General features: G+C 40.1%; 3 protein-coding genes across 3 annotated transcripts in view; 1 reads left to right on the forward strand and 2 right to left on the reverse strand.

Annotated features, from left to right (window-relative positions):
• The first annotated feature begins 7999 nt into the window (after positions 1–7999).
• dynlt5 (dynein light chain Tctex-type 5) lies at positions 8000–14556 on the forward strand. The gene is made up of 5 exons (XM_036554555.1): positions 8000–8047; positions 8666–8792; positions 9269–9360; positions 12557–12681; positions 13455–14556. The coding sequence occupies exons 2-5, from the start codon at positions 8680–8682 to the stop codon at positions 13656–13658; spliced, it is 534 nt and encodes a 177-aa protein (XP_036410448.1). The 5' UTR covers positions 8000–8047; positions 8666–8679; the 3' UTR covers positions 13659–14556.
• A 9-nt stretch (positions 14557–14565) lies between these two features.
• Positions 14566–16287, reverse strand: LOC118795816 (relaxin-like). Its single transcript, XM_036554557.1, has 2 exons — positions 15991–16287; positions 14566–14863 (listed from the first exon to the last, which is right to left on the reverse strand). Exons 1-2 carry the CDS (start codon positions 16160–16162, stop codon positions 14718–14720), a joined length of 318 nt encoding a protein of 105 aa, XP_036410450.1. The 5' UTR covers positions 16163–16287; the 3' UTR covers positions 14566–14717.
• A 1339-nt stretch (positions 16288–17626) lies between these two features.
• The window catches only part of LOC118795347 (UDP-N-acetylglucosamine/UDP-glucose/GDP-mannose transporter), a 38615-nt gene continuing 36840 nt past the window's right edge, over positions 17627–19401 (reverse strand). The window contains exon 12 of the mRNA XM_036553775.1: positions 17627–17707. Coding sequence (XP_036409668.1) covers positions 17671–17707 — 37 coding nt within the window. The 3' untranslated portion in view covers positions 17627–17670. The remainder of the gene's footprint in view (positions 17708–19401) is intronic.

A 19401-nucleotide genomic window follows, 5' to 3' on the forward strand; every position in this document is an offset into this window, starting at 1 on the left:
ATTCTTGTTAATAAGTACTGTAGTTAGTTTTTATGTTAAAATCTTAAGGATTAAATGTTCATTTATTCTATAGGGATATAGCCTTTTGACCAGCGAGCAGCTGGAGGTACCACTTACCTTTGATCAGCCATTCTTTAGGAGCTTGCGTTCCACATTACAAATTTCTGGGTGAATCCATTCATCTATACTTATATATGTGCGGATCATCAAATAAAGAGGGCATAGTGAACAGGGCCGAGTCTGTGCAGGATTTTTTGGTGGCACAATGCCCTCAGACTAAGTCTTATTTAATCAGGTATCCTGCTGTCTGCCCCCAAAATACCAAGGGCCTTTTCCAGATCAACCACACACCCATGTCCAACAGATTCACTGATCTGTGCAACATGTGAACTGACCTATATGGTGCACTCAGTGAATATGGTGAGCTCTCCGGATCATACTGCATCTGCATCTGTTTAGCATTGAACAAAAATAAAGCAAGCTTCAGAGACAGGATTGCAAATGCTGTGCAAATATAGTGGTAAAAAGACAAAAAAAACTCTTTGGGCCACATGTATCAACGGTGCGTACGCACTAAAATCGTGCTGGGCACTTTTCTACACGTAAATGGTATTTATCAAAAGATACTTCCCGGGAAAACATGCGTACCTCTGTGCATGGTCTCGAGTGCCCCTTTTTCACCAAGGCAGTTTGAGCGCTGGATTGGAGCCAGTGCCTAACCTCGAACCAGTTCTTCGCATTTCGACAGCCAAAGAACCGGCTCTCGGCCAGGAAAACTGGTTCGAGAGCGGCACCAACTCTTTGCTGATCTAGATCAAAGAACCGCTACGTCAGGGGCTGGGGGTGGGATTATCATGACCAATAAATCCGACTAAAACTTTGTGACCACCATTTTTAAAAAACCAGAGCTAGTGTAGCGTCTAGTCTGTATAATAATAATAAGAAGAAGAAAAAACAGTTTTATTTTTCAAATGTTTCGCCTTGTTGCCAGCCAGCTATGTATTTCTTAGCTGTTTAGCGAGCTACTAATTTCTCACATCAATGTTACGTTCGACATTTATATCATTGATGTTAGAAATTAGTAGCTACGCTTGTTTAAGTAATGTTAGCTGACCAACAGCTACCGTAACCATGTTACTTTCTAACATTGCCATTGACTCACCTACCAATGTCACTTAACATTTGGCTTCACAAAAGGCTAACATTATATAAAGTGTAGTGGACAAGTTTGTTCTTTGAGCATGCGATTGTTTAATTAACAAGGATGGCAATTTTAATAATTAAGTGGCATCTAATCCCAAAGCTTTCTCTTAAATGTGTTGCATTATATCTTTCTTATTTTACAAAATTCAAATTACAGAACGGAGCTAAATTTAGTTAAATCGATTTAAATTACTGAGAATATCATAATCATTTACTCTATTTACGCGATTGCTGTCGACTGTTCTGTGAATTATTTGTTTTATTGTTAATCAAGGAGGATAAAGGGGAACAGGTTGAAAGTAATGATAGATTTAAAGGTAGTGTTTGGGCTTCCCCTGTTTCCAGCTCACCAGCCACCACTGCTAGCTTGGCGCTAGCGGGAAAGCGGAGACGTATAGACTTGGCTCTCTACCCCGTGGAAAAGCAAATCCGTTCTTAAAAGGTTTGCAAGTTGAAGAAACTCCGAACTGGCACTAGCATGTAGTTCGCGTTGGTGGAAAAGGTAGAGGTGGCGTGGATGAAGTGATTGAGGGGGCAGTTAAAAATGGCGAAGGGGCAAATCTTTTATACAGTAAAACAGTATATTATCATCCTGGCCCAGTTGTTCAAAAGGTTTAATCTGGATCAGAATGATCCGTATTTGGAAATCCCATGTTTTGCTATCCAGGATCAGGTAATCCATTTTACTTTTGTTCCGGTTTTTCAAAGCAACATTGGATTGGATCACCCTGATCCAGATACAAATTTTTCAAGATTACCAAATCCGGATTACCAGTGCTCTAAATGGGACTACGTATCACAATGTAGGCTACTAGCTGTGTAAAGAACAACAGATAGAATAGCCAGCGTGGGGTCACTTTAAGTGTTTTTATTTGAAGAGACAGAAAACAGCACAGGGAGCGTGCAATATAATACTTGCCTGTGTTGTCCTACACAACATCGCTACAAGGCGCAATGTCCCTCTCTGTGATGACATTTATGATGCACCTGTGCCTGTTGAAGACCCGGACCAAACTCCAGCGTTCTCTCCGAATGAGGGACTGATTGGACGTGCAATAAGGGATGCAATTGTTAGTAACTACTTTTGACTGGTTCATCTCTGATGATTGTGTCATTGTAAATAATATACAGTGATAAATGACAGTTAAAATTAAATATATTATTTTTGTTTGATATTGACAGCTGTTTGGGAGATTATTTTATGGGGACAAAATCTTTTTTTTTTTTACTTTACTGTACTGAAAGGCTTAATGGGTAGCCTAATGTCTACTGTTACGACCCCGTCTGGGGTGAACATAAACTCAACGTCCTCCGACCCCTGCTACCTGAACAACACACGCACACATTGCGTCTTCACGTCAGCCTTTTTCATGTATTATCTTTTTTTCTTTTGAACAAATAATACTTCAGGGGTGAGCCAGGCCAAAATAATAAACAAAACACAACTAACTGGGGAAGAGGGAAGCTAGCTAACCTACCGAGAAGAGGGAGAGAGAGAAAGAAAGCATACACAAATACGTCCTAGGACATAACACTGCTTTATCTACTTTATCACTGTATTGGTTAAACAAATCAGGTGCAAAATATAAATAAATGCATATATACTACATGATACAAATGTTGTATTCTTTGACCAGCTTTAAAGTTTTATTACATTTTGTTCCTGAAATCCACCCTGAATCCACCCTTCTGCTAGGATCAGGATAATCCTGATTTTTTGGATCAAAGGTATTTTTTCCTTGTTGCACACCTTTTTCTCTGCCCCTCCTCTCCTGCCTCTCTGTTCTACATCCCTGCCAATTCTTATCATCCACTAACCAGTGTTTTCTGTTTGCTTCCTATCCCTGCTCCGGGCTCCTGTCCGGAGCTGTAGCCCAAGCGTCTCATCCCATTTTCCAGTCCTACTACCTCGATGCTCGGATTTTGGCTGTCGGATTGGATCAATTCTTGAAATTGGGTTGTTCAAAAGAAAAAAAGGATTTTGAAATCGGATTAGATCACGTAATCCAGTCTTGGTTTTGATCTGGATCAAACCTTCAGTATGTGTTGTTCAAAACTTTTTAGTAGGATTGGGATACCTTTGATCCAAAAAATCAGGATTAACCTGATCCCAGCAGAAGGGTAGATTCAGGGTGGATTTCAGGAACAAAATGTAATAAAACTTTAAAATTGGTAAAAAAAAAAAAAAAAAAAATACAACATTTGTATCATGTAGTATATATACATTTATTTATATTTTGCACCTGATTTGTTTTGGCTTCAGCTAGAGAGGACGAGAAACTCAGGGATAGTTGAAGTAAACCTGCCAGCGAGCAAGTTAGCTTCACGGAGTATGTTATAGTAGTGACTCCGAGTTACGCTGAACTGGCTGTGTAAAACCGAAAGCCTAGAGTTTCCTTCAACTCTAAGTCAACTAACTCTGAGTTTTCACTAAACCTGCTTTCTGAAACACCCCCCAGATCAGATTTATGAAGACAATCAGGCGTACATGGTGTTGGATAACTCTGACGAAAAACCTCCGTACACAAATCGTGAGATTGTGCGTACGCATGGTCCTACTGCAAGTTGTACACAAAGATTGATAGAGATGGCCCTTTATGTTTGGAAGGGAACAAATTAACCCCCGCCTATGAATGATCCTCTGCAAAATGCTATGCTTTCTTTCTTTGTAATCAGTAGTCCCATCTGTCCAGAGGAAAGCAAAGGAGAACTCCTGTTACACGGGTTACACAGGTAGTGGCACTCATACACACTGTTCTTATAACAGCGGGTCACTGTGCTTCTCTAAAGATATATATATTTAAATATGTAAAAAGTGTCATTCAAAATTGTTACTGTACATAATTGCCATAAAGGGTGTTTGGTGTTTCTGTGTATCGTCACAGCGTTTTTTGATCTTCTGACAGCCATGGTGGAATTCAAAGAACAGCGCTATATTTGTATTTATTGATAATACTGATTTGTCCTAAAAATGACTATACGATTACAATTTGAATGGTACAGTTTGTCAGAATTCCTAGAGTTTTATTTAATTTTTTTGTTATCTGTACAGTGTAATGTGAAGGTATAATTGTTGCAATTATTTCATATATACTTTTTTTAATTCAGTGGAAGTGAATATCTGAGCTGTATATGGCGTGCTGGAAGAGAGATGGTCCTGGCTGCATAATGAATGCTGAAAGCAGTGTTATTCGGTGTTGTGTCCAGTATTTTAGTGCTTTACCACACATTCTTCAACATCTCAAGCATGAAGTCACACTGAAATGAATGCTTCAATCCATGACTTTTGCACACAATAATAGTTTCTGTGAGATGAAAAACAAGGGCATGGTTTGGTAAGGAAGAAATAACCAAAATACTTGGTTAACTATGCGTTAACTCTAGATAAAATATTTTTTATTTAAAGTTAAGTGCTGATTTTGCATCGCCATACTGTCTACACAGCAAACAAAAAAGAACAAATATACACTAGTCAGAGTACTAATACTACCATCTTAATCATAGTATAGTTCAGTCTGCTACACCCCTGAGTTTCAGATCTCTTGCTGCATTTCTCAGCAATGTATCGGATCATTTGGAAAGAAACTTGTGAATGTTATGTACATTTTTTTCCCTTTCAAAATGAATCCTTGTTCAGGAGCTATACACATCTGTATCTGTATCTGAGAATGTTGTCCAGAATAATCTGATCATACGCTAAATCTGCAACATGACAACAGTCAAATACAAATGTGTATTTAATGAAATGAAGACAAATCACTACCAAATGAATAAATTCTATGTAAACATTTGAACTTTTTATGATTTAACAGTGCATCTGTACTTTGCATAAATGATATCTTGTTGAAATATCTACAAACTTTACTTTTATGTGTGAGAAATCTATTATGTCATTCTTCTAATTCAGTAGGATCAGAACTGAGATGTCCCCATAACATGGATACAGCCAGTAAGAGCAAAATATCTTTCATAAAGGAAGAAGTTAACTTGTGCTTATATTTGTCTCAGAAACTCTTGTCCAGGCTGTGCTATGGAATCTGTGCCATGCCACTGATGCTGACACTATCAGAAAGAAGTGTAATTTAAAGGCCAGTTTGATAGTACAATATGCAGCAGCCAAATAGAGTACTGTCATCACCACATAGGTTTTATATATTGATACATACATAGACATTAGATGGCCACCCTTTTAAAATCAACTCACTTCTTGCACAGATGTCAAAAACATGTTAACTACCCCATGCAATGTTAACTACCCCATGCATGCTTGCAGCACCACCTTAGACTGAGTGACTTTTCAATTTTGAATAACTTGTCTGTGTTTTGCTTAGTTTAAAAGCCTGAGTGGTAACTGACCATTTCATAAACCATGCAATTTACAGCACTTCCAGATTTACACTACTTTTAGTGATTTGGCTGCTGTTTTAAGAATGTGTGAAGGATCCAAAAGAAGTTGTCCTTTGTAAGAGTATAATTTACCTTATAGTTTAGTTTGTAAAATTGTATGACTATCATACCCTCCCTGCAAATATTTGCATTATTTTCTTTTTATAACTGTTATATTTACTTGTGTCTACAATCCTTTCCATCACACAGGATACTGAATATGAAACCATTTATTGTAAATGTACCTTGGGAAAAATGAAGTTCATCTTTAAAAGTATATGAATTTATATACTTGGTATATAAGGATGACTATAATGTAATACTTGTTTAAGATGTCCATTCATGTAAGTTTTCTTGGAAATAAAGTGAGGAAAATGATTACTTGCTCATTTGGTCATTTATTTCGGTCTTTAGGTAAATAAGTTTGCCAGGAAGCATTCCACACACACTTCAGTTCTATGTCAGTAAGAGCTGGGGCATATTCTTAGAGTCTTCGAGAGTGACAAAATCTATTGAAGAATTGTGAAGTAGAGCACATCGATATCAGGTGGATTTACTGATGAAAAGACGTTGGTGAGACTCGCCAGGGCAAGCCAGCTCCCTTAAATAGTGAGGCACAGTTTACAGAGTACTATTGCGCAATACAGTCAGTCTGACATTGTTGGCATGTGTAGATCCCCTACAAGAAGGTCCGAAGCACAGCGTGAGAGATGTCCACAGTAACGTATCAGCAGAAACCAAAAGCAGAATAATCCAAACCTGGGACAGAAGCACAGGAAAATGACTGATATTTTGGCCATAATGCATAATTTTCCGTGCAATCACATCGATGTTTAAGCGTTGGATAATGCAGTCGCTAGGCAGTGTTAACAGGCTTTATGTAGCCAACAGTCTCCCTGTAGTACTAGGGGTGGGCAAATCTGAACCTTTTTTCAAGACAAGTGGTTTTTATGTCCATTTTGGCTGCTGAACACGAATCCATCAAGATTTCTGCCCTAAAATGATTTTTTGAACTGGTTCAGTGGACTTTTTCAAAATGGCGGCCAAATATTCATGTTTTCTTCGGAAATTTCCTTAAAATTTACTAACATGGCTTGCAATATATCTTTTTACAGGTTTTCAAGGTTGCTGAATTCAAAAATGAAGGAATCAAAGCAATTGGAGCATTCATATTGCCATCAAGACAAAAACAATGAAATTTTTTCATTTTTTCAACATAACCATGTCTAAATTGGCTCTACACAAGAAGGAAGATCTAAAGAAGAAGAAAGCTAACAAAACATTGACTGTTCTGGAGAGTTGTAAAAACCATGGTGGTCCCATGACAGGAAACAATTTGGATGCTTTGTCTAAACTGAGTGAGAAGCAGCTCTTAGCTGAAATTTCCTATCTAAGACTAACGATTGCCCCAGACATTCGACAGATGAGACGTGTCAAAACAGCAGAGGGAAAGTTCAAGATGGAGAATTTCAATATGGAGCAACTTCGAACTTCCATAAGAAATGCTTTGAAGCCAGAGGACAATATCGCAAGTGATATTGACAATCTATTGATGAATGCACTGACAATGTGATAATTTTGTTGCAAATCCTGCTTTTCTGTAGCATGTTCACTGTAATAATGGTGAAATTACCCACTTTTTACACATTTCAGGCAATAGACATGCTTGAATTGTTCTAATTCCTTTATTTTTGAATTCAGCAACCCGGAAAACCTATAAAAAGATGTATTACAAGGAACAGTGGTAAATTTGTAAAGAAATTTCCAAAAACCTTTCCAAAAAAAATCAACTTTTTGCCACCATTTTGAAAAAAGTCCACTGAACCAGTTCAAGAATATATTTTAGGTCCAAAAACTTGGTGGATTTGTGTTCAGCAGCTAAAATGGCCATGGAATCCACTCGTCTTATAAGAGATTTTGGAAAAAAGTTCAGATTTGCCCACCCCTGGTAGTACTTCGGAGGAGACGAAACAGAGCAGTGGTTTTGGCTTAACAGCCTATTGCAAGCCTTTTTAATTTTTGTCTTTCTGTCAGGTAAAGGTACCTTTCCCGATATAAAGGTGTCTTATTTCGTACACCTCTCCGGTTCATATGCATTTTGGTGTGCAAAAAGGTGAAGAAACGTTACTTTGGCTTTCATTTGAATTCTATGTCCCAGTGTTCCGCTGCTCTTTCCCACCAAACGTAACGCAAGATAATGATACAGACATCTGTGGGCTCCGGGTGCGTTGAAAGTTTCCAGTCAGAAAATGATTGCTTTTAAAAATTGTTCATACGCCAGTACTTTCGTTGCAGGTGTTTTCAAACGAAGCGTGATACTGTTCCGAACCGCAACGATTCTTGGGGCTTTGAGGGGAAAGCAAAAGTCCCATCTGTATGCGCAGAAGTAACGCCCTCGTTGCCAGGACAACAAAACGCTCATCCTGACCCACATACTTCCGCTTTGCTGTTTGAACTGGTAAGTATGGATGATTCTGGAACCGTACAGCGTTTAATGAAACTTTTGTGTATATTACATTTACATAATAACGTTGACATTGTTTTTTATTGGGGGTCATTGTTTTGTGCAGGTTGAGTCAAAAAGTCATTTTTATTTCTTCGGATTTACTTATTCTAGTTGTGCTTTTTATCTCCTGGAGGTGTTACATCTAAAACTCAAGGCTACTGCACCCCAGAAATAAGTAGCTAGTTTATCAAAAACCATCCAAAGAGCAGTTCGATTGCTTATCTGAATTTAAAATTACAATAATGCGTCAGAGGTTAATTCTTTAGAGGACAACACTGCAAAACACTTCAAAATCCGTGGAAGGCAATGTATATCATCGACCCTTCTTCTTGTTCTTCACAGTAGTAGTTATTTAGTTATATGCAGCTGTCAGAATACTATATTGTGGACATTGGGTCTGTGTGTGAATCCGTTTTTACTCTTGGTGTAGACAGGAGGATAATGTCGGGTGTTTGTCTCGGTGTACATTGGGGGAGACTGACGTTTCTCGGTGTAGACCGGGGGGGGGCGATGTCGGACATTTCTCTAGGTGTGAAAGGGGGATAATGTCTGACGTTTCTCGTGGTGTAGACAGGAGGAAAACAATGTCTGACGTGGCTAAAGAGAAGGCGGCGCGTCTGCTGAAGAAGAGAGGCAGCGTGTCTTCACTCGGTAGCCATGAAGTCAAAGCGAGGGAGACAGCTGGCAAGACCAAGGAGTATGCACTTCTCTATCTGTATCCTACACTTGTGTATCTCTCAGTGGGAATCATTGTTAAAACGAAAATGTTATAGTCCCACTCTGAAAAACAGCTAAATTGAGGGATGAAATAAATAGAGATTAATAATTTGTGAAGTCTGACCCTCTGATCCATGTTTTATGAAGTACCTGGTATAGGAGGTGTTTTCTTTTTCTGAAACTCTTGTGTTTAGAGTATATAGACTGTATATGTTTTTTAGAGTATTGCAGTTTATATCCAAAGGGGTGTTTTAATAAATCCTGACAAATGAGGTAACATCTCCCATAGACCCATTACAGCTCTCTTACATTCATGTCTAATGCAGGAGAAGGGAAGGCATGGGGAAGTCCTGCCGGTGTCGAATAGCAGGAAGTGACTGGCAATGCTGAGTGACCACAGCATTAAAACATGTTTCAAATCACCCTCACGCTATGTCCTGATTCCCAATCCCACAGCTCCATAAGCACAGTGTCCTACATCGATGATCCTGGTCACCACGATGACAACCCACGCCCCACTGTACAGATGGAGAACACCTACCAGCTTGGTGAGGTCCCGTCCTTGATTCCCTCCATAGTAATCCAGCTGTTTTTGTCTTCAGAATGGTATTACTGTACTCCTGTTTTCATAACAACCCAGGTCCTCACTAGAGCCAGACCGTTATAGGATTTTTAAGATCGAAACCAATTTCGATATTTGAGGATTTAAAAATCCAATAATCATATATCAGCTGATATTCTTTTTTTTTTTCAGAAACACATAACATAAACAAAGATTTTCCCTAACATTTGTTATGTGTAGTTATTTAAGAGTCCTCACCAAGATAACATGACATAATGCAGTTTAAAAATAAACTTGTTTTATTGTCATAAATAGTACTTTGAACACAAATACAACAAAATATATTAAAGTTTTGATAAATAAGAGTCAAATGTATAAAAATACCAAAAAGTTAAAAAAAAACATCATGCCATCTTAACCTATGCGGTAAACTGATACAGTGACCTAGAGTAAACGCTGCTGTTGAATGCATCTAATTCTACATGAATGTCTGCAAAGAAGACTTGCGACTTCGGGATTTCACACTACACGTTTGAAAGAGAAGCTAGATAACTTTGTTTGGTTACCAAGCCATGTTAGACTTGTTCAGCTCACGTTTATTTACGTGTCCCCTCTGGTTTAACCCTTTCGCACGAAAATTATTTTTTATGCTATGTAGCACACATGTTAAATTACATGGTCCGTTATGTTTTCATTAGCATTATTAAGCTTCTCATAGTTTTCAGTTAGCATTTGCTATATTTTTAGACTTAAATTGCTGTTTCCTCAAAGCTAAAATTAGCTAGAATTTCTCCAATCTAGTGTTCTAATCGCACCAGTTTTAGCATACGCGCTAAATGGCTAATCACACCGGTGTGACCGTACATGCAAAAGGGTTAATAATTTCCAATGCACCGACTGTAACTAAGACATGCGAGTCGCAGATATATTTACCATTGTTTCAAGTTTAAGTTTATTGTCATCTACTTGATAACAATACGACATCGAGTATTGAAATTCTTAGCCTCAGAGCCAACTCAACTTTACATAATAAATAAATAAAATAAGTAAAATAAAGTAAGATAAAATATAGAATAAGTAAAAAATAAAATAAGTAGGATTGTAACAAGTAACAATGTTGCAGCGTAAAAACATTGCAGTGCAATATTGATATAATTAAAGTGTCTAGTGGTGAATAATCTAAACGGTGTAAACATTGTCTCTTTAAAGTGGCCAATGTGTGAGGTAAGGGTCCATTCACTGTGGTGAGTATATGCCATGTGTATGGTGTGTGTGCAAGTGATAGTGTCAGCAGTTCAGAAGCCTGATGGCTTGCGGGTGAAACTGTCTCTGAACCTGCCGGTTCAAGTCCGGATGCTCCTGTACTGCCTGCCAGATGGCAGGAGCGTGAAAAGTCTGTGGCTGGGATGGCTGGGGTCAGAGAGGATCCGCTGTGTCTTCTTCCTGCAGCGCTGGCTGTAGAGGTCCTGGATGGCTGGCAGCTCAGTCCTGGTGATGCATTGTGCTTATCTGACCACCCTCTGCAGAGTTTTGCGGTCAAGGGTGGTGCAGCTGCCATACCAGGCCGTGATGCTGCCAGTCAGGATACTCTCGATGGTATACCTGTAGAAGTTTGTGAGTATCCTGGAGTCCATGCCGAACCTCCTCAGCCGTCGGAGGAAGAAGATCCACTGCCTTGCTGCCTTCACAACTACACCCGTGTGGTGTGACCAGCTCAGACCCTTGTTGATATTTATCCCCAGGAATCTGAAGCAGTTGACCCTCTCCACTGCTGTTCCCTTGATGTGGATGGGGGCGTGCCCCCCTCCCCGCAGCCTCCTGTAGTCCACGATCAGCTCCTTGGTCTTGCTGACATTGAGCAGGAGGTTGTTATCCTGACAAAATGATGTCAGGTCTCTCAACTCTGCTCTATAGGCAGACTCATCTCCATCTGTAATGCAGCCGATGATGGTCGTCAGCAAACTTTATCACAGTGTTGGAGCTGTGTGTGGCCGTGCAGTCGTGGGTGAACAAGGAGAACAGCAGGGGGTTGAGCACACATCCCTGGGGGGCACCGGTGCTGAGTGTCAGTGTGGAAGAGGTGGCGTTGCCGATCCGCACCACCTGTTTTCTGCCCGTCAGGAAGTCCAGGATCCAGCTGCACAGGGAGGGACTGATGCACAGGTCTCGGAGCTTCATGACGAGTCTGGATGGCACCATGGTGTTAAAAGCAGAGCTGTAGTCGATGAACAGCATCCGCACGAAAGTGTTTTTCTGGTCCAGGTGGGAGAGGGCAGTGTGCAGTGCGAATGCTATCGCATCATGTGTGGACCTGTTAGGCCTATAGGCAAACTGAAGTGGGTCTAGTGTGGTGGGCAGGGAGGATGTTATGTGGGTTTTGACTATCCACTCAAAGCACTTCATGACAATGGAGGTGGGTGCTACTGGGCGGTAGTCATTTAGGCAGCTCATGTTTGGTTTCTTTGGGACTGGCATGATGGTGGTCTTCTTGAAACATGCAGGGACTACAGACTGGAGCAGGGAAAGATTGAAGATGTCTGTGAAGACATCTGCCAGTTTGTAGGCACAGGTTTTGAGAGCACGGCCCGGCATATTGTCTGGTCCAGGAGCTTTGCATGCGTTTACCTTTTTGAAGGATTTACACGTCTGCTCGAGATATTTGAAGAGGGCAGTTGTCCTGTTCTGGCAGAAACTCCGGCTTGCTGTGTTTCTCAAAGCGAGCGTTTAGCAGACACTCTTATCCAGAGTAACTTACATAGGTCACAATTTACATGTTACCCATTTATACAACAGGCACTTCTGGATTAATTACCTTGTCCAAGCATACAACAGCGGTGCACCTGTGGGGAATCGAACCGACAACCGTTCAATCACGAGTCTGGCTCCCCACCACTATGCTACACTGCAGCCTTACCTTGGCGTTTCTCCCGTGCTCGAATGTTGCTAGTGTGATTCCCAATAAGACACCATTATACCCTTGGGCAAGTCACTTAACCTGAATTACCTCAGTTAAATATCAAAATGTGTAATTGAATAGCAAGGAAACATTCTCAGCTATGTAAGTCTCTCTGGATAAGAGTATGCGCTAAGCAACTGTAGTATAATATAGTCCATAACAATTCACATGACTGTCATTTCAGTGTTGTAAACTTCATTTCTTGTGTCCACCTGGACGGTCACAGGTCCGGTGAAACGTTTCCCGGTGCTCACCGTGAACAACATTTTGAAGGATGTGCTGACAAGTTACCTGCAGGAAGAGAAGTATGAGCCAGAGCTTTGCCGGCAGATGACCAAGACTATATCTGAGGTATAATGCTGTGGTTTGAGCTGGGGAGCAGTGTGCTGGAGGTGGGCAGTGTGCAATGTACCAAATCCACTTCAGCAACTGCCTCCTTATGAAAGGCTGACAGACAATAGATCTCAGTACTAGAGGCTCTTTCAACGCAATTCTCTAAATTTGAAATTTCATCCCCTTATATTCAGCCTTGTATAGGAATCTTGCCAGTTGGAATACAGAATTGGTCAGATACCTGGCAATTGACATTAAGCATGGCCTACTGAAATGTTGTGCATGTGAGCAAGATTAGGCAAGATTAAGGGTACCAGCAGGGAGAGTGCGCAGTATGAAAAAACCTTTGGTGTAAGAGTGGACCCAAGTCATCTGAATCGATACACTCTGCTTAAGCTGTTACACATCAAATTATATGTCAAAGTGTAACTCAGAGGAGGTTATGTTTATGTTGTGCAATGTCTTTCTGAGACCACTTTGGAGTACAATATCCCTATATTTAAGTTATAAAGAAAAGGGATTGAAATAGAGTACATTACATGAGATATTTTAAAATGTGTTGTGTCAGAAGATAAAGCGATCATCAGTGGAATGCACGTAAAGAAAACTAAGTCAATTTTACACTGACACTGGGAATTAGTGGGCTTTCCACATTAGTAGATACATTTTAGTCTGTAGGCAGAGTGATGATTCTAATAGGACAGAACCACAGCTTCTCAACATTCAACTTTCAGATGTTCTTTTGTCCTTTTTGTACTCATGTACATTGTATCATATGTCAATAATTGCAGGTTATTAAAGCCAGGGTCAAAGAGCTGATGATTCCACGATACAAGATCATCGTGCAGATCAACATTGGACAGCTGAATGACCAAAGCATGCGCATTGGAAGCAGATGTCTGTGGGACCCAACCAACGACACTTTCTCCTCGCACACTTTCAAGAACCGATCCCTGTTCGCCGTGGCCAGTGTTTACGCTGTGTACTTTGAGTGAGCTGCTGACTTGCTGCAGCCAGCATGCCTTTGCAAAGGGGATTTTTGTCTGCATCGTGTCACAAATGCCTCATTTGTATCATCAAGCACAGGACCACAGAGAGAGAGCACTCCCACTTGCGCAGCACTCCTGCTCTCTTATGTTTTTAGCTTTGGTGCTGTGTGCAAAAACACAACATATCTGTGTCATGCACTCATGTACTCTTCAAGAATAACATAGCCACGCACCACTGAGTGAGTGCATTTTTGACTGAGTATGAAAATTATGAATAGAGTACTGTTAGTGCATGTGACAAAAAACCTCCTATTGTACATCTCCAGCATTTGCAATAACATTTATTAGACAATAGTAGCAAAATAAAATACAGGTAAAGCATATACACTTTTCTAAATGCAGGTAAGGCTTTTTGCATTGTGGATCAGCAAATCAGCACGAGGGGCTTGCTTTTAGCTTTTAGCAATGAGCTGTGCCATACAGGAGCTCTATGTTTCTTCCATTGTAAGGGATTCAGACTGGATGGTACTGTACACATGAGGGTCAGTTTTCCCTTTAGTGAAGGATCAGCAGTCTCTCACAATGCATCATACAGAGTACTGTGCATAATACACAGAAGCTTGGGATTTGTGGAGGGGCCTTTGGTCCAACCACTGTGCCACCCTGTCCTTAACTGTGAGTCATGAATTCAAGTGAACTCCAGAATTTTTTTATTTCCGTCTATGAGCACTGCTTCAGTGTTATAACTATTGAAGTGGACAATAATTATCCAAGCATTAGAAAGAGTAACACTAGCTCAGTTTCCTACATCTGTGGAGAGAGGTGTACAGTGGTTAGATCGAACACACCTCTCACTATTACTCTCTACATGTTATTTGAACTGTGTTAACAGTCCAGTGGTAGACACTGCAAATAAAAACTGGGATTTGTTTTCCACAAATCACAAATTTGTGCCATTTTTGTAGTCCTGTTATGACAGTAATGTGATAATGATTTCTTGCAAGAGCAGTGATTGAGAGAGAGTCTGTTTTGGGGGTGGGCAGCCCCTGTCCACCCCGCCTGTCTTCAGCACAGGAAAGTGAGGTCGCTCTTTCGGCACCCGACCTGGCAGCACACTGTGGTCAGCATCTGGTTCAGGTCTCTCCGCACCTGTTCCACTGGTGGGCTGTCACCAAATGGTACCAGGCTGCCTCCATCCTTCAGGCCAACACCTTCTCAGTCATGACACGTGGAGACAGCAGCATGATTCGGAGGGTAAGGAACAGAGGTCAGAACCAAAAGACTCTCCCTTCAGTTTCCAGGTTGGGTGCTAACATTGTACATCACAGCAAGGTTCTTTAGCTGAATTGATTCAGTGAAATGTACAGCTTTATAAATGGATGATATGTGAGCTATATGCCATAAGTTGCATTGCTCAGCCAATTATATAACTTGCTGGTAGACCAGACTAGCATTCTTACAACTTTGGGAGACTGCAAAAAGCATTACGCAACCTGATTAACAGGCATTCCAGGCAAATAATACACTCCCTGGGATTTTGCTCAGTTCACCAGATTCTATCCCATAAACCGTTCATCCTCAGAGTGATGAAGGATGTTGACTTCAACTCATTTCTTAGAAATTGTTGGTGGAGACTTTCAGTGATGATTTTTGTTTTACATTAAATTACACATAGGCCTTTCCTTTCAGATTTGATCTCTGATTTACCTTAAGGTTATCACTCAACTGTGTGTCATTAAATGAATTTACAAAGTCTGTCAGAATTTGACAGTTACCCAGATGTGAAGTGTTAAAATGAAAATATATTCCGTAGCATACACTGAGTGAACAGCCCGTGCAAGGGTTGTGGGCCGTGGACAATAAAACCCTGTGGGTTTTATTCTCTCATTGAATCACACTGCTTAGTTTTTGGTGAATTAACCAAATCTGCTCCTGTCACATTTGTGAAACATTAACACCCCTAGTTTTTGTTTTTTTGTATTTTGTATTTGTATTGTATTTTTTGAGTCCACTAATTACATCCCTGCCTCAGGCTTGCCATTTGTCTGTCTGGTCTATCATTTTTATTGCAAATGAATGTAATAGTATTGTAATATTATAGTTTACAACAGACAAAGCAGGATCCTACAGGCTCCAGTATAATAGGAGCTAGTAAATAGGGAAGTAAACTTTTGTTTTGCTGTTGTGTATGGCTAATTTAAAACGGTGTAAGTTCATTGTCCTGCTGCAGTGTGCCTCCTCTCTCTGTAATAGCATATTGTAAAGCTTACACAGAGGAGATGAGTAAATACAGTACATTTGACAGACAAAGAGGGGAGGGGCTTGGAGGCATTCTCACCTTTCAGTTCCCGCTCCTCGAGCACTCTCTTCCACCGGGAGCCCCCGCAGGTGTAAACGACGGCACGGATAAACTCGCGGCCACACAGCTTGATGGCAGTGGCCTCGCCCTGCGCCTGGGCCATGGTGCAGAATGCCCACAACAACAGCACAGGGAGTAACAGCGCCCTCATGGTGGCTTCAGAGGCACTACACGCTGGAATACTCACACAGAGATGCTCGCTCAGGACACCTTGGACTTCTCTCTGTTTGTGTCATGACACTGCTTTCCTCTCCATATATATTCTGTTACACCCTGCGGGCCATTACCTAAATCCAACCCCCCCCTCCCCCAACCCTTGCCCTCACACCCCCTTCCTCTTTTGGCTGTGCCAGCCAAATTGGTCTGTTTTTCCATCAGCCGTTCCTTAATGATGCCATTTGTGGAGCAAGATGGATGGCTCCCATCCGGTCATCATCACTTTACAGCCCTTGCATCTAAAGAGAAATTAAATGGCAACCCTGCTGGAGATTTGGTTTAATGGCTTGATTGCAGGACGTTAAAGTGAACTAGATGTGCCTCTTCTGTAAATGTCGCAATTAAAGTGACTATAATTTTCCAGAGGGCATCATGTTCCTCCAAGTTTTAAGATATAGTTATGCTGAATACCAGTACCATGCACTAGTGATGCTGGATGTTCTCTATGTCACACAATATGTGTCACCAAATATCATACAATTAAGAATGTTAATGACGAGACTTGAATGTGACTGAAAATGTATGGAATTGGAATTAGTTTTGACAAGTTTATGGTGTCCTCATTTTTGCAGATGTGAATCCAAATGATTGTACCTTTGTTTCCTGCAGAGATAATGAACACATTCTCTACAAGGGAGAGGGAAAGAAATGAGTGTGCAGCGCTCATGTTTGTCATCCAAAGAGGCAAAGTGTTCCTTAATGATGGCTTTTCAGAAAGAGCCCATCACCAGCCATCAAGAGCCCAGCAGAGAGGTGGAATGGAGCAGTGCAGTACTATGGCATCACCTCACATAGCCACAGTACATACCCTTAACTGTGTCCATTTTCCCTTGGTAAATATCAGAATTTAAATGTGTGCTCCTTGACCACAATTATAGCAACTGAAAAATGCTGTGGTCTTGTGAAGTCACAGCATCACACACATTTAAGCATGGTTTGTTTACTTTGTTGATTAAACTAATTTTAATACATATACTCATGTTCTGAAAGTTCTGTCTGCTATTGCTGATTCTGAGTTAGAATATCTTGGCAATGACATAAAACTGATGTAACAGCAGTAACATTTTCATTGTGAATATGGGACAGCATTTGTCCAGGCCTGTACTCAGTATCACCTCTCCAAATGCAAAAAGACTGAAAAACATGAGGAATACATTTAATGCATGAGTACACTGCAGACACTGGCTATTGCCACTTTCATGCTGTGTATTTTTTTTTGCACATAGTGGTGTTATAATACACTTAAATTACACACACACATTACAATAAATTACTTATATTTTAAAATCCATGCATCCATTTATGTGTCAGAGACAAAAAATATATAACTTATTACATATGCCAAATGTTTAAGCATAACAAAAATAAAATGCCTGTTATTTGGGATTTCATTTGCTGCATGTTTGCATAAAACATTTTTAGTAAGTTACCACAGATGACTTGCTAAGGCCAAGCTGACGATGCTGTTCGATATGAAAACCTATGAGAAGAAACAGGAAATGGCTCAGTACTCTTGTTTACACAGGAGGTAAGAAGGACCCCCCTCCCACCTCACACACATATACATCTAGCAAACTTAGCAAGGTAACACAGAGCTGGCAATCAGCTCTGACAGTGCTGTTCATTAAGTTTGATCAAACAGTACATGGTTAAATGGTTAAATCACGTCTCTTATGAAATTTATTATTCTAAGGTTGATATAGTCTTATGATCTCAAAAGCTTGCTTACGATGTGTCCAGGGGTTCAGTTACGATGTGTCAGGGTAAAGTCTGCATTGTATAGTGATGTAACATGCTTTCTAATAATGGAGTTGTGGGAAAGCTAAATTGCCTTGAAGAAGGCCAATCAAATGAATTCCACAGTTTAATTGAAAAAAAAAACATCATAAAAGATCCCTATGACAGAAATGCTAGCACTTTGTAGTGATCTGCATTTTAACCTTTTTTAACTGAATCATTTTGTTATTATGAAGAGTCATTGACTGAGTCTCTGATTTGTTCAGTAAATAACCCTCACTCCCACATGGACCCATATAGACTGCCCCTGTGTTTCTGTTTGAATAACGCAGATCCATTTTTCTCAGAAAGTGGTCCAGTTCATTTCCTACAGTTCACTCAATTCTTTAAGCACATCTTGTTCAGTGAATCTCATTCAGTGCATTTCCTTCTCTGGCTATAGGGTGGCAATTTCCCAATACTCTTGTTCAATTTAAGATTGATGTAATAAATGAACCTAGATGAAAAATAGCATGAATAAGCCCCCAAGCAGATGACCAAACAATTCAACCAAACAAACAGTGGCAAAAAATAAAAATGCAACCATTATAAACAATAATGTCATTGAATGCCCTTCCTTCCTTAATTCTATCAAATATTTACAACAGTGAGGATCCTGAATGATGGTGGGTATTAACAAAAGTGCTCATGGAGTGATGCCTCCATGAATAAATGCATTGCTACACTTCACTTCTCTGATGTTAAATAGTCCACTGAAATAATAATAATAATAACAATAATAATAATAATTTTGAAAAAGGCTGCAACATCAAAGAAAAGGAAATTATTATATCAAAACGAGATCCAAAGAGGTTCATGAACTAGGAAAAAAGAAGACTGTTGTCAATGATTCACCTACTGTTGAAGCTGTGGAGGAGTCCTGGAGCGAGATTTGGCAGAATGATAAAAGGCACAATGACAGAGCCACCTGGATCCTCAAACAAGTTGAGCAACACAAAAATAACTAGAAGAATAACTTTCTACCAGCAGAACAAAAACAGTGAAAAAGAGGTAGCTATGGATGCAAGGACCAACTTCTCATTATTAAGGCAATCATAGAAGAGATGAAATCAAAGAAAAAGAACCTGTCTACACTGTTTGGATTGATTATAGGAAAGCATTTGATTGTGTGCCACATTCCTGGATCTTGAAAAGCTTAGAAATACATAATGCTTGCCCAATTACCATCCAACTTATTAGAGAGATCATGAAGACCTGGACAACCACTCTGAACCTCCATTATGTGGATGTAGCACTCACGCTAATCAATATCAAAAGTAGAATCTTCCAGGGAGACTCACTGTCATCATTGCTCTTTTGTATGGCATTAGCATTCCTTAGAACTTTACTTAGCAACAGTGGCTATGTTTTTGCAATGCAGCATGGAAAATTAAACCA

The sequence above is a fragment of the Megalops cyprinoides genome, chromosome 20 (assembly GCF_013368585.1).
Source record: "Megalops cyprinoides isolate fMegCyp1 chromosome 20, fMegCyp1.pri, whole genome shotgun sequence".
Taxonomy (NCBI): domain Eukaryota; kingdom Metazoa; phylum Chordata; class Actinopteri; order Elopiformes; family Megalopidae; genus Megalops; species Megalops cyprinoides.